The sequence below is a fragment of the Mirounga angustirostris genome, unplaced genomic scaffold, assembly GCF_029215605.1.
Source record: "Mirounga angustirostris isolate CCGP_5_RB_7025 unplaced genomic scaffold, mMirAng1.0.hap1 SCAF_6, whole genome shotgun sequence".
Lineage (NCBI taxonomy): Eukaryota > Metazoa > Chordata > Mammalia > Carnivora > Phocidae > Mirounga > Mirounga angustirostris.
In genome coordinates this window covers 138,778,848-138,794,926 of record NW_026991714.1, presented here as the reverse complement: position 1 = coordinate 138,794,926, position 16,079 = coordinate 138,778,848, and the positions used below count along the sequence as shown (strand labels likewise).

Below are 16,079 nucleotides of genomic sequence, written 5' to 3'. Positions count from 1 at the left end.
ACCGTAGAACAAATGCAATTGCATGGCTAGCTGCATGGAAAAGTGTATTTTTATTTATTGGCAAAAGATAACTTGCTTACCCAGCGCCTGCTGTCATTGGGTGCACTGCAAAAGACAAAGAGGTTTCACAATAGTAGAAGACAAATAATGAAGGTCCAGGAATTCAGCTTGGGAAGAAATTCTGAGGATTTTGTAAATCCTTTCTTCCTTTTCACATGTCTCCAAAACCATCACTCTGGAATAGATTGTCTAATGATGTGTTCTTTCTCATTTCAGCCTGTTTCTACAGACTTTGCTCAGTACAACAGCTACGGGGATGTCAGTGGGGGAGTGCGAGGTAAGGCCCGTGTGCCTGGGCTGCGGACTGACTGGCTGAGATTGAGATGAGACTGTGCAGTCATATCTACATTGGCTGGGTTCATGCTGTCTGACATCCGAAAGCCAGATCACAGCTAGCCTCTGTGAGCTAGTGGAGCATGCATTAAAATCGCAAAGCAGGAGATAGTCCAAGATGGTGCAGAAGTAGGAGACCTTAGTTTTGTTGGGTCCCAGGAATTCAGCTAGATAGCTATCAAATCACTCTGAACACCTGCGAACTCAACCTGAGAGCTAAGAAAATATCTGCAACTCTACAAATAGAAAAGTGACCACTTTCTGCAAGAATGACAAGACGGAAAAATTCACCTCAGAGAAGAGAACAAGAGGCAACACTGACCACCAGTGACCTAATCAGTATGGATATAAGTAAGATGTCAGAACTAGAGTTCAGATTAATGATTATAAAGATACTAGCTGGGCTTGAAAAAAGCATAGAAGACACTAGAGAATCCCTTTCTGGAGAAATAAAAGAACTAAAATCTAATCAAGTTGAAATCAAAAAGGCTATCAATGATATGCAATAAAAAATGGAGGTTCTAACAGCTAGGATAAATGAGGCAGAAGAGAGAATTAGTGATATAGAAGACAAAATGATGGAGAATAAAAAAGCTGAGAAAAAAGAGATAAACAGCTACTGGATCATGAGGGGAGAATTTGAGAGATAAGTGATACCATAAAGCGAAACAATATTAGAAAATTGGGATCTTAGAAGAGGAAGGAGAGAGGGGGGCAGAATGTATATTGAAGCAAATTATAGCAGAGAACTTCCCTAATCTGGGGAAGGAAGCAGGCATTCAAGTTCAGGAAGCACAGAGAACTCCCTCAAAATCAATAAAAATAGGTTAACACCTTGACATACAATAGTGAAACTTGCAAATCTCAGAGACAAAGAAAATCCTGAAAGCAGCTCGGGACAGTGGGTCCATAACCTACAAGGGTAGAAACATTAGACTGGTAGAAGACCTATCCACAGAGACCTGGCACCCAGAAAGGACTGGCATGATATATTCGGGGTGCTAAATGAGAAAAATATGCAGCTGAGAATACTTTATCCAGCAACGCTTGTCATTCAAAATAGGAGAGATAAGAAGCTTCCAGAACAAACAGAAACTAAAAGAATCTGTGATCACTGAACCAGCCCTGCAAGAAATATTAAAGAGGATCCTTTAAGTGAAGAGAGAGCCCAAAAGTAACATAGACCAGAAACTAACGAGACAATATACAGAAACAGTGACTTTACAGATAATACAATGGCACTAAATTCATATCTTTTAATAGTTACACTGAATATCAAAGGGCTAAATGCCCCAATCAAAAGACACAGTGTATCAGACGGAAAAAGAGCAAGACCCTTCAATATGCTGTCTGCAAAAGACTCATTTTAAACCCAAAGACACCTCCAGATTGAAAGTGAGGGGGTGGAAAACCATTTATCATGCTAATCGACATCAAAAGAAAGCTGGCGTAGTAATCCTTATATCAAACAAATTAGATGTTAAACCAAAAACTATAATAAAAGATGAGGAAGGACACTATATCCTAAAGAATCTATCCAATAAGAAGATCTAAGAGTTGTAAATATGTATGCCCCTAAAATGGGAGCAGCCAATTATATAAACCAACTAATAACACAATTAAAGAAACACATTGATAATAATACAATAATAATAGGGGATTTTAACACCCCACTCACTGCAATGGACAGATCATCTAAGCAGAAGATCAACAAGGAAACAAGGGCTTTGAATGACACACTGTACCAGATGGATTTCACAGATCTATTCAGAGCATTCCATCCTAAAGCAACAGAATACACATTGTTTTTGAGTGCACATGGAACGTTCTCCAGAATAGATCACATACTGGGTCACAAGTCAGGTCTTAGCTGGTACCAAAAGATTGGGATCAAACTGGAAGGTGTTATGCTGAGCGAAATAAGTCAGTCAGAGAAAGACGTGTATCATATGACCTCACTGATATGAGGAATCCTTAATCTCAGGAAACAAACTGAGGGTTGCTGGAGTAGGGGGTGGGGTGGGAGGGATGGGGTGGCTGGGTGATAGACATTGGGGAGGGTATGTGCTATGGTGAGCACTGTGAATTGTGCAGGACTGCTGAATCACAGATCTGTACCTCTGAAACAAATAATGCAATATATGTTAAGAAAAAAAAAAAGAAAAAGATAGTAAGAGGGAAAGAATGAAGGGGGGTGGAATCAGAGGGGGAGACAAACCATGAGAGACGATGGGCTCTGAAAAAACAAACTGAGGGTTCTAGAGGGGAGGGGGGTGGGAAGATGGGTTAGCCTGGTGATGGGTATTAAAGAGGGCACATTCTGCATGGAGCACTGGGTGTTATGCACAAACAATGAATCATGGAACACTACATCAAAAACTAATGATGTAATGTATGGTGATTAACATAACAATAAAAAAGTAAAAAAAAAGATTGGGATCATTCCCTGCATATTTTCAGACCACAATGCTTTGAAAACTTGAACTCAATCACAAGATGAAATTTGGAAAGAACTCATCCTACTAAAGAATGAATGGGTCAACCAGGAAATTAAAGAATTAAAAAAATTCATGGAATCAAATGAAAATGAAAACACAACTGTTCAAAACCTTTGGGATGCAGCAAAGGCAGTCCTTAGAGGGAAGTATATAGGAATACAAGCCTTTCTCAAGGGCTCAAATATACAGCCTAAACTTACACCTAAAGGAGCTGGAGAAAGAACAGCAAATAAAACCTAAATCCAGCAGGAGAAGAGAATTAATAAAGATTTAGAGCAGAATTCAATGAAATAGAAACTAAAAGAACAGTAGAACAGATCAACGAAACTAGGAGCTGGTTCTTCGAAAGAATTAATAAGATTGATAAAGCCCTGGCCAGACTTATCAAAAAGAGAAGAGAAAGGACCCCAAAAAATAAAATCATGAATGGAAGAGGAGAGATCACAACCAACACTGAAGAAATACAAACAATTATGAGAACATATTAGCAACTACATGCCGACAAATTAGGCAATCTGGAAGAAATGGGTGCATTCTTAGAGATGTATAAACTACCAAAACTGAACCAGGAAGAAATAGAAGACCTGAACAGACCTGTGACCAGCAAGGAAATTGAAGCAGTAATCAAAAATCTCCCAACAAACAAGAGTCCAGGACCAGATGGCTTCCCAGGAGAATTCTACCAAACATTTAAAGAAGAATTAATACCTATTCTTCTGAAGCTGTTTGGAAAAAATAGAAAGGAAGGGAAAACTTCCAAACTCCTTCTGTGAGGCCAGCATCACCTTGATCCCCAAACCAGACAAAGATCCTGCCAAAAAAGGAAGATGATAGACCAATATTCCTAATGAACATGGATGCAAAAATTATCACCAAGATACTAGCCAATAGGATCCAACTAGCCAATAGGATTATTCACAATGACCCAGTGGGATTTATTCCTGGGGTGCAAGGGTGGTTCAACATCCACAAATCAATTAGTGTGATACATTACATTAATAAAAGAAACAACAAAAACCATATGATCCTCTCAATAGATGCAGAAAAAGCATTTGACAAAGTATAGCATCCCCTTTCTTGATTAAAACTCTTCACAGTGTAGGGATAGAGGGAATATACCTCAATATCATAAAAGCCATCAATGAAAAACCCACAGTGAGTATCATTCCCAATGGGGAAAAACTGAGAGCTTTTCCCCTAAGGTCAGGAACACAGCAGGGATGTCCACTCTCACCACTGTTGTTCAACATAGTACTAGAAGTCCTAGCCTCAGCAATCAGACAACAATAACAAAAATAAATAAAAGGCATCCACGTCAGCAGAGAAGTCAAACTCTCACTCTTTGCAGATGACATGACATTGTATGTGGAAAACCCAAAGACTCCACCCCCAAATTGCTAGAACTCATACAGGAATTCAGCAAAGTCTCAGGATATAAAATCAATGCACAGAAATCAGTTTCATTTCTATACATTAACAATGAGACAGAAGAAAGAGAAATTAAGGGAGTCGATCCCATTTACAATTGCACCAAAAACCGTAAGATACCTAGGAATAAACCTAACCAAAGAGACAAAGGATCCATACTCAGAAAACTATAGAACACTCATGAAAGATACTGAGGAAGACACAAATGGAAAAACATTCCATACTCATGGATTGGAAGAACAAATATTGTTAAGATGTCTGTGCTACCTAGAGCAATCTATACATTCAATGCAACCCCCATCAAATACCATCAACTTTTTTCACAGAGCTGGAACAAATAATCCTAAAATTTGTGTGGAACCAGAAAAGACCCTGAATAGCCAAAGGAATGTTGAAAAAGAAAATCAAAACTGGTGGCATCATAATTCCAGACTTCAAGCTCTATTACAAAACTGTAATCATCAAGACAGTATGTACTGGCACAAAAACAGACACATAGATCAATGGAACAGAACAGACAACCCAGAAATGGATCCTCAACTCTAAGAACTATGGTCAACTAATCTTCGACAAAGCAGGAAAGAATATCCAATGGAAAAAGTCTCTTCAACAAATAGTGTTGGGAAAATTGGACAGCCACATGCAGAAGAATGAAACTGGACCATTTCCTTACACCACACACAAAAATAGACTCAAAATGGATGAAAGACCTAAATGTGAGACAGGAATCCATCACAATCCTAGAGGAGAACACAGTCAGCAACCTCTGTGACCTCAGCCACAGCACCTTCCTGCTAGACACATCTCATGAGGCAAGGGAAACAAAGGCAAAAACGAACTATTGGGACTTTTATCAAGATAAAAGGCTTTTGCACAGCAAAGGAAACAGTCAACAAAACCAGAAGATAACTGACAGAATGGGAGAAGATACTTGCAAATGACATATCAGATAAAGGGCTAGTATCCAAAATCTATAAAGAACTTATCAAACTCAACACCCAGGGAACAAATAATCCAATCAAGAAATAAGCAGAAGACACAACAGACATTTCTTCAAAGAAGACATACAAATGGCCAACAGACACATGAAAAAATGTTCAACATCACTCAGCATCAGGGAAATCCAAATCAAAACCACAATGAGATACCACCTCACACCAGTCTGAATGGCTAAAATTTAACAAGTCAGGAAATAACAGATGTTGGTGAGGTTGTGGAGAAAGGGGAACCCTCTTAACACTGTTGGTGGGAATGCAAGCTGGTGCAGCCCTCTGGAAAACAGTATGGAAGTTCCTCAAAAGTTGAAAATAGAGCTACCCTATTACCCAGCAATTGCACTACTAGGTATTTACCCCAAAGATACAAATGTAGTGATCCTAAAGGGCACCTGCACCACAACATTTATAGCAGCAATGTCCACAATAGCCAGACTATGGAAAGAGCCCAGATGTCCATTGACAGATGAATGGATAAAGAAAATGTGTAATATATACAATGAAATAGTACCCGGCCATCAAAAAAAATGAAATCTTGCCATTTGCAACGATATGGATGGAACTAGAGGGTATTATGCTAAGCGAAATAAGTCAGTCAGAGAAAGACAATTATCATATGATCTCACTGATATGTGGAACTTAAGAAACAAAACAGAGGATCATAGGGGAAGGGAGGAAAAAATAAGATGAAATCAGAGAGGGAGACAAACCCTAAGAGATTCTTAATCATAGGAAACAAACTGAGGGTTGCTGGAGGGGAGGGCAGTGGGGGGATGGGGTAAGTGGGTGATGGACATTAAGGAGGGCACGGGATATAATGAGCCCTGGGTGTTACGTAAGACTAATGAATCACTGACTTCTGCTTCTGAAACTAATATGTTAATTAATTGAACTTAATAAATTGTAAAAAATCGCAAAGCATCTCTACTGAAATGAGACCATGAGAAGCAGGGTGTGTAAGAATGAATTCATTGCTCCTGCCACGTGCTGAGCACTCAGTAGAGAGATACCTGGTGTTACAGTGTGCTCTAAGCAAGACGTAGCCAAGCTGTCAAAAATGCACATGACTGAGTGAGAGACAGGGACGGTTTGGGGGTGAGGGGAGAGAAGCTTCCAACAATGCATGGTGGAATCAGAGAAGGCAGAAATACCTTCAGAGTGTCGGGGAGAGCTTTCGTGAGGAAAGGGTATTTTAACTGATCACAGCAACTGGAGCAGGCCTTTCCTGGCTTCAGGGGGCAGGGAGGTAGTGTGTACAGAGACCCCCGCAGAGAGAGGAACGTGGTGCGTTGGAGAATGTCTGGGGAATTGCAATAGGATATGGTATATTAATATGTCCATGTTTTTCTATGAGCTTTCCCTTCTGATATTTTCTTTTTCTTTCCTTTCTAGACTACCAGGTATGGAACACTGTGTCTCTCAAGTTGGCCACACCAGTAAAACAACCATTGTCCAATGCAGACACGGGTTGCTGCTCCACGGAAGGGTTTCTGTTGAGAAGATCCTTATTTGGGTTGATCTGTCTGGTTCATTAGTCCATAGATAGGAGGAGCCATGAGGATCAGGCATGCCTGGTGCCAACATCAAGCTGGCTCTGTAGGCCTTGGGGATGTGGCATGAACCAGGCTAGGTGTCGGGGGGGGCTCTTGCTCTGGCCTCGGAGAGTCCTCTCTGGGGTGGGAGTAGACCAGCATCAAGGGCCTGCTCAAATACAGTTTTGCCTTTTAGTCATAACCGCTTGGTACTTTTGGTCCTCCCCTCCTTCCTGTGGTCCCACTGTCTTGGCTAATAGGAAAGAGCTGCTCTGGTACCATTCCCTTTTTCCTGGACCCTAAACCTTATAAAATGATGGTGGAGAATGAGAAAAGGGGAAAAAATGCAAAGAAAACGAAGAGTGAAATAACACAATCACTGACGTGGCACTTTTTTGATAGACCGTATGCTTTCATGCATGGATCCTAAATTAGGAATTAGTCAATAGTTAGTAAGCCAGGATCTGTCCCCAACTTGATGATGAACAGTATTCCCAGTATTCCTGCTTTTATGCAGCAAGGATCTCATTTTGAAAAATGTATGGTGATTAAGATGACACATCTAGGGCACCTGGGTGGCTCAGTTGGTTAAGCGACTGCCTTCGGCTCAGGTCATGATCCTGGAGTCCCTGGATTGAGTCCCGCATCGGGCTCCCTGCTCGGCGGGGGGTCTGCTTCTCCCTCTGACCCTCTTCCCTCTCATGTGCTCTCTCATTCTCTCCCTCTCTCAAAATAAATAAATAAAATCTTTAAAAAAAAAAAAAAAAGACACATCTACAAAACAGTGAGGATTTGAGACCCAAACAGGGAATTTTGGGAGGCCACAGAGTTGTCCCCACAGCTCCAGGTGCTGTCGTGTGTTCCTCCTTAAACCAGCTTTTCTGTTGCAGACTCTCCCAGATGGCCACATGTCTGGGACGAGAATGGATCGAGGGGTGTCCATGCCCAACATGTTGGAACCAAAGGCAAGTGTAGCCATTCTCTGCTCTCACATGGGGACAGCAAACCGGGCATAATCCTGAAAAGATTTGGCTTTCTCTCTTTCCACCATTTTCAGTGTTGAGGCCTACTTGCTTCCAGGCTGATACATTAGACAAGCTGTGTCACAAAGTACCTGGACATTCACTGGTTTTGTCACACTGAGTCAACAGGTTTAAGTCTTCACAGGGTGTGGTACTGTGTGTTCGTAGTGAAGGACCAGCACACCTCTCCTATGAGCTTAGTACTCATTTGGCCCCTGCCATGAGCACCACGAGGCATGGCCAGTGCTAAGTGGGGTAGCTGCCAACCACTCGAGATAAGAGTGACCAAGACATCCCATTTGCCCAGGACTTTCCCAGTGTTAGCACTGGAAGTCTAGCATTCCGGAACCTCCTCAGTCCTGGGCAAACTGGGATGGTTGGTTACCCAAGCTCCAGACCATCCTGAAACTCCAGAGGTGTCCAAGGCTGTACTCCCTAGTGACCATAAATGGGGCTTACTTCAATGTCCTCCACCAGAACACTGCTTCTGGGTCAGCCTGGTTCCGTGAAATCATGAGCCAGTCGTGGAACAAGATTGTTGAACCCTGCAGAGGTCCCCTCGCCATATAAACTGTGTTCCTATCATTTCACTTCTAATTTTTACCTTTACCCCCGAGACATAATAAGTTTGTATTCTTTCACTCAACAAAGCCACAGGGCTACGTGAGACATGATGAGTTGAGAAAACATGCAAGAACTGGTCCCTGTCCACGGGATATATGAGGAACACCCATCACTCAGATACCGTAATTATAATGTCTTAGAAGCTCTGTCTTGGGAGTACTAGATTGTAGGGAGAATCTGCTTGTTGATAAAATGGACAGCAGTGTTCTAGAAGAGGTGTTTCTCTTTGCTTCTCAGATATTTCCATATGAAATGCTGATGGTGACCAACAGAGGGCGCAACAAAATCCTAAGAGATGTGGACAGAACCAGGCTGGAGGTAAACTAACTGACCAGTCCCAACCGCAGATACCTGTGCATTTCCCCCAACTTTCCCCTAAGAAATGTTTCAATGAAGGCAAAAAGAAAAAGAAAAGAATCAACCTCTCATGGTAGATAGAACTAAGATAACTCGGGATTGAAAACCCAAATAATATACACTTACGAGATCAGCCTAAATGTGTGGTGAAACCCAGAAGATGAGCCAGGAGACACGGTATGATTGAGTCATCTTCTGCGGAAGCCTGATGTTGCCGTAATTATGGCTGGTGTTGTAGAATGTAATCCCATCCCTTTTCAGATATCCCAGCACCTGGGTTGAGCTCGTTGAGAGAGGGAAGGACGTGCTCAGTAACGAGGTTTGCCCTGGACAAGTTTCCCTCTTGGCTCTTTCCGCATTGCTTGCTGAAGGGTTATCTGGGTGTACATGCCCAAGACCTCCTTAGACACACAAGGCTGATCATACTTTTCCACTTGAGTGATTTTAATTAAGAAAAACTCTGGCTGCCAGTCTTATAAAGAATCATTACTTTTCCCTGACAAAAGGCAGTACCTTTGTATGTGAAGTCAGTCTGGCACAGAGAATAAAGGCTCTGCTATCCTAAGGGAACTTTTTAGGAGGGACGACAGATGGAATCCATTCTCCTGGTAGACCAGGTGTCCAGCAGAACTGCTGCTGCTGAGCCAGGAGGAAGCCCCAGGGCTCCCCAGATTCCACTCTGGAAGTCTCTGTCTGGCTTTCTTAGTGCTATGGTCCATTTTCCCTGCATCTTCTCAACATCCCAAGGACCTGAAGTGGAGTTGCCTCCAGCATAACGACTCACCTTCCTATGTCCTATCACCATAGAGCATATGACAATGATCATTAATACTCTGCCAGCTCTTTTGTCTGCTGGGGAGGGTGCCTCACCTGGGCCAAGCAGGTAAGGAGCCAGTTGGTCCAGTGCTTGCTAACCAGCCTCAGAGGTAAACTCCTCTGCCATCATTCTGCCTTGCTCTTCAAAATGATCGCTTGTAGACTCAAGAACAAGTCTCAAGGCCATCCACGTGGCCATCAGGACTGACCACTATTCTTTCTCCCACCCACAGCGCCACTTAGCCCCAGAAGTGTTTCGGGAAATCTTTGGAATGTCCATACAGGAATTTGACAAGTTACCTCTTTGGAGACGCAACGACATGAAGAAGAAAGCGAAACTCTTCTAAGCCCGCCCCCCACATACCCCGCTGTGTAGACAGCAGTTAGGAAAAAGACTGATGTGGCGGCGACACATAGGATGTTGTGTTAAGGCCCAAACTTGATTGGAGAATTTGCAAACTACTGTCCCTCAGCAACAACAAAATGGGAAACCTGATTAAAACACCCATAAGCCAAATATTGGGCCAACCACTGGCAACACTTGCCAAGAAGTAACGGGGTTGAAATTTCTGTGTCCCCACTCGACAGTAGTGTTCACATGTGACCTTTTGACATCACCCTATGTACAACAGGAGCTACTTCTTTCATTTCCTTTCTTGTCTAACCAGAGTGCTGACTGTATGGGTAGGAGCCAGCAAGTGCCCTTAGGATGCCACGTGGAAAAAAGCAGTTGTAATCATTCCAAAGTAGGAATATATTTATTATGTAGCACCGTGGCTAAGAAGGAAGAGCCTGAGGGACATATCCATGTGGTCGCGCCACTTTGCACACCCCTGTCCTCACTGGCCCCATGAAGCCCGGCCTGGGCCCCAGCAGGATAGAAGTCAGAGTCAGGGAACTGAGCAGCTCTGAGTGAGTGGGCTGAATAGCAGCCAAGGTCATTTTTAACAAGCTCCTTTTTCTCTACTCTTTGCTAGGACCTGGTTGGCAAATTACTTAGCTATTACTTAAAAAAAAAAGAGAGAGAGAGGGAAAAGGAATGAAAGGAGTATCTCCCTTAATCCTTTTTCTGCGGTAAATTGTACGCTTCATTCTGCCTCCCCACCACTGCAGGCCCCCACTGCAAAGAAAGGAAAGGGAGAAATGATCTCCATTTGTGTGCTTTTAGATGATTTTTGTCCCAGGGCCACAGCACTCTTGGCAAGAAAAAAAAAAAAAAAGGAAGGGAGGAAAAGAAAGAAAGAGAGAAAGAAAAAGAAAAATTCTGTGTCCCGCCAATGCAAGTTCTTCTACCCTGCATCCTCTGCTTCTCATCCAGTGTCCTCTGAATCTGATCAAGCCCACATGGATTTTGGATTTTTTTTTTTTTTTTTGAGGTCTTTTCAGTAGTAGCCTAAGGAAAGGCACGCTTTGCTCTTGGAAATCTCTGCAACTCCAGGGTATATTGCCTCAGATTGGTTTAATTTGGCCTTTTCAGCTTTCCTTCTTGCCTAGCTCTGTTGACTTCACGGTGTGCGTGTGTAAGTGTGTGTAAGTGAACGCACCCAGCGTAGTTTGGGGAGTCCGCATGTTCTTTTATATTTCACCTCTGCTTGAATGTTTGTCCCACGGTGCTGCAGCTTCTGAGGGACGTTTGCACACGTGCGCATGACTCAGAGGTCAGGGTTGAGGCCACACCGCACCCGACGGCATCCTTCGTGGAAGGGTGTCCGTGTCAGGAGCCGGCATCCCCCGTGATTCAGGTTCTCAGGTCAGCAGCACGTGAAGAGCCCAGACGTCAGATCAGGCTGTACATGGACGCTGGAGTGTCACACCGGAGTCCGAAAATTCAGCAACACCAGATTGGAAGGGGAGCCTAGGATTTCACCGAAACTCGCGTGGGAGACCCCATCGTGATTCCCAGACGCCTCTGGCCGTGACCCCAATGAGCGATGAGGTGGACGAGGGAGGGTATCTCCATCCAGCTCCACACAGGGGTGGTTTTCACATTTATTCTCGTGCTTTGGGGGCTCTGCCTAGGAATTTAAACTCTGTTTTAAAGCCAGAGGGAAATCGTGTGAATTCTCTTCATATGCCGCTTCTAATTAAAGCTCAGAAATGCTTCCTGCTGCCACCACGTACTCGAATTCGTTAGTAGCCAATCTCCATGGTAAAAAGCAAGTAAAAATCGTTCTGGAGCCTCTGCTGCAGATCTCTAACTTGGGACCCACTCTGTCACCCGGCTGATATGATGGGCTCTCTGAGGGCTTTGTGCCTCTCCTGTGCTCTTCTCGAAGGGCTTGGAAATGGCCTGTCCTTCCAGTGCTGCACACTGGATGTTTGAGGACCGTTCTCACAAATACAAGCATGCATGTGTGCACGCACGTGTGCACGCGTGGATGTGTGTGTGTGGATGTGTGTTCACATCTAACGAAAGCTATTAGCACATAAAAATTCCAGTTGTTAATGCAGTCCAAGGCACAGGATTATTACTAACATATTTTGCAAATGATCCTGATGGAGCAGACGTGAGACGACCAGCTCCTCCTCAGGCTGAAGCCCCCAGATTGCAGCTTGCAGTTCGGTGCCTTCAGTGGCCTCTTGCTTTAATTCAGTATTTCTGCTGTTCCGTCTTCGCTCTGATCTCTCTGGCAGCGGCAGCCTCAGTATAATGCCTGCGTATCCTAGTCCTTGCTTTGCTCTGGCAAAGTGTGAGGAGTGGGGACCATGGTGCATTCCCAGTCATCAACAACGAGGATGGCCAGATGGGTCCCAGTGCTAGGCTGGTGGAGAGAATTTGTTCATTACAGGGATCATAAAGGACCCTCAGTGTTGTCGTTGGTTAATGAGTTATGATCCATGCACATGCCGAGCAAACGTCAGTGTGAGAAAAATTGCAATGATAGTTAAAGATCTGAACCCAAAACCTGCTCCCACCGGCGAAACTCTACTTTTCTCATCTCTTTTGAATTCAGTTCTGCATCCAACTTGGGGGTGGGGGATGGGAAGCTTCTTTCCATATCAAGTTTATTAGCTTGTTTAAAACTATACCGTGCAAAAAAAAAAAAAAAAAAAAAAATGCATTACCGGAAAATGTCAGTAGCCTCCTGTAGCAAGCAGCACGGTGCTATGCTCTGGGGAGGGGTCGTGGGAAACCATAATGTGGACTGGGTTCCCCGGCTCCACTCCCAGCAGAAGGCTCCAGCTGGAGGGATGGGCCATGGGGCAACCTGGTTCTCCCAACTGCCAAATCTAATATATGGCTACGATGGCCTATCCATTTTTTTTTCTTTAAACTGGACTCAGCATGCTTGTCCTCAAAATATCCAGGCCACTGTGCAGGAGATCGGGGTTCTCTGCTTGAACCCCACTCTGCACTGCACATAAAAATTCCAGTTGTTAATGCAGTCCAAGGCACAGGATTATTCACTCTAAGGGAGGACTTCTACACATGGCAAACTTTCCTGGTCCATACCCCAAGGGCTATATTTTTGAGCACTGGGCTTATTTGCGATTCTTTAAACACACAACACCTGCACGAAGCGAAAGAGGCCTCTGACAACGTGAAAGTCGGTGCTTCCTTTAAAGTTTCTCCCAGAAGAGCCAGGATACCATTTATTCTTCCCGTGTGGTTTAAGATGAGACCTAAAGAGCATTTGAGAACTTGGAGGGCCAACCATGCACCTATATTTCGGTTTGCGTTAGTTATGAAATGTCCTTAATGTGACTTCTTTGGTAACTAAAGATAAACTGCCTGTTCTCTGAAACCTCCAACAGAAAAGCCAGGGTTAATGGGTCATACGGTGCACATTCCCTCTGCCACTCTCATCCTCTCAATCCGGTGATGGCCGTCAACTCTACTTCGAGAAGTTTTGCTGGAAATGTTTATAAAACTTTCCCCTAATTTCTTTACACTTTAAAGCAAACACCTTTTTCTAAAGAATTGCTTCTCAGATGATTATATACAATATATATGCTTTTGCAAGTTAAAAAAAAAAATGGAATTAACCACTTTTGACTAGGTAGGTCTTTCTAAAAATTCTTTCAAAAAGCTTGGTGTTCGTGTTCTGTGCATTGAAGGGGCAGGCGAGCCCTCTCTCTGACTGTCAGGAAAGATGGTGGAAGGAAGTGAACTCTATGTAACACCCCCGCCCCCATGTTGTCTGAGGCAAGCTCAGTTGTTACAAATCACCTCTTCTGTATTACTGGTCACTGTTTAATCTACACTTCCTAGGCCAGCCTTGACCTGACTTGATCTTTAAAATTATTTTCTTTTGACAAACCAAGTGTTTGTGAGTAAACCCTACAACTCACTCATTAGTACTCCCTTTTGAAGAATGTTCTCTTCAGAAAAAGAGATTATTTCAGGCTTGAGATTTGCTGTGACACCATCTTATAGTGATAATGTACATTAAGGAAATTAGGCAAATATATAATGAAAGAAACTTTTACTTTGGTTTTAAAAAAAAAGACAAAATCACTCTTTCCATTTGCTGCTCAGGAAGCCATGAGGAGATGGTGATTGATATGCCCTGCATATGGACTTTTGTGTTTTTATTTGGGTGAGTTTAATTTATGGCAGACTCCAAAGGAAAGGGGGAAGTGGTCCGTTTCAGCTGAAAGAAATTTCTAAACAGTATATGTAAACACAGCAAAATTAAACAAATGCAACATTTTCTGATGGTTGGTGTAATGGACTGGCAATTGTTATCATGAAATAAAATTCTTCCCAAAAGTGTCTCTCTCAAGAGTAAAGATCCCACGAGTCACTTTCGGAGCCCATTCACCAAAGGTAGCGGAAGACAATACTGTACCCACTACCATTCAGCAAGGTGGTGAGCCACTTAATGATTGTATATGCCTGTCTTTCCTTACGCCATGGAAGAGAAAACAGTTGTCCACAATCTTGATGTTCCTTTTGGGTTCTGTGTACAGACCCGTCCAGTAATAAATGTGCGTGGCATCTGTGAGTTGCTGACAATCCAAATCTCTTGGAGTCCTTTCGTTTTAAGTTCAGTTTAGTGGAATTTTCTTGCAAGCGTCAGAAGACGTCCAGTCAGTTCTTCCTTCCCTCCCCTTTCAGACATATGAGTGTGAGTATTTGGAAGAACCGCTGTGTACAAGATGTGTCCTGTCCCCCGTGAAAGTGAGTGGGTGTCGGTCTGCGCCCCACAGACCACAGACCAGTGTGCAGAGGCAGGGGCGGCCGCTGGCCCCGCGTTGCCGTGCCTGACGGTCCCGACCTGCTCCGCGCTCCTGTTGCAGGCAGCACCCGCCGCTCCCCGCCCTGTCCTCTGCGTTGCTGTACACTCGCCACTCAGTGAATAAAGTGTGTGCTTTATTCTGTTGACAAACGCCTCCGCGTCGTGTTTCCTTGCTCGCTCCCCTGCACCTTTTATTTTTATTTATTTATTTATTTTAAAGATTTTATTTATTTATTCATGAGAGACAGAGAGAGAGAGAAGCAGAGGGAGAAGCAGGCTCCCAAGGAGCAGGGAGCCCAATGCGGGACTCGATCCCAGGATCCTGGGATCATGACCTGAGCCGAAGGCAGACGCTCAACCATCTGAGCCACCCAGGCGCCCCCCCCTGCACCTTTTAAAGGTCTGTCCCATTTCAAGAAGTACCGGTCCGACTTTCGATGACCAACACAAAACCAGAATCAAACCAGAGCCTTAGGAATGCATTTTTAGCACACAGGAAGGCTGTTGAGAAGGGGAAATACAACAAATTGCAATGGTATATTCCAGGACTGTTTGTCCAGTAATCCAGACCAAATTGACCAAGTTGACTAAAGTGAAAATACGTATTTTTTAGAGGGAGAGTGTGTGAGCAGGTGTGGGGAGGGGGGAGGGAGAGAGAATCTCAAGCAGACTCCCGGCTCACAGCTCTGAGATCACGACCTGAGCCGAAATCAATTGTCGGATGCCCAACCCACTGATCTACCCAGGCGGCCCTAAAGGGAAAATATTTAAAAGGAGCTACTGGGCTGTGCTGATCTACCTGGTGTGTGGTTTTGTGACTCAGAGCAGTGACAGTCTCATCATCTTGACAAGAAGGGGGAGTTGACGTTTGAGGACAGAGCTTCTGAACCACCGTGAGAGCAGGCCACTTACTAAGAAACTGCAGTATAGTGGTAGAAATACGTCTTTCAGAGTTTTGACCTCCCCTGCGTTATCAGACTTTAAGTGAGAAAGTCTTCTAGATTTTGATTTACACGTTATTCTCATTGCCACAATTTTGGGCCTGCTGGAAAATACAAGGATGTATTTAGACTCGAGACCATAGCCATTCTACTGCGTGTCTGTCAAGCCTGTTGTCTTAGTCAATTCAGGCTGCTATTAACAGACTTCCATGGACTGGGTGGCTGGAACGGCAAACATTCATTTCTTACAGTCCTGGAGGCTGGGAAGTCCAAGGTCAAGGTGATGGCAG

At 43.8% G+C, this 16,079-nt stretch overlaps 1 protein-coding gene across 15 annotated transcripts in view; it reads left to right on the top strand.

The window, feature by feature from the left end:
- The window catches only part of ABLIM1 (actin binding LIM protein 1), a 296,293-nt gene extending 282,308 nt beyond the window's left edge, over positions 1-13,985 (top strand). For 12 of the 15 annotated variants that reach the window (XM_054508405.2, XM_054508403.2, XM_064595303.1 and 9 more), the window contains 2 exons: positions 277-337; positions 6,707-7,369. In XM_054508405.2, the coding sequence (XP_054364380.1) occupies positions 277-337; positions 6,707-6,849 (204 nt within the window). In that variant the 3' untranslated portion in view covers positions 6,850-7,369. Of the gene's footprint in view, positions 1-276; positions 338-6,706; positions 7,370-7,736; positions 7,812-8,729; positions 8,811-9,898 lie in introns of those variants that run through there. The other 3 variants (XM_064595307.1, XM_045878918.3, XM_045878917.3) reach the window with 1 other exon arrangement.
- The last annotated feature ends 2,094 nt before the right edge of the window (positions 13,986-16,079 follow it).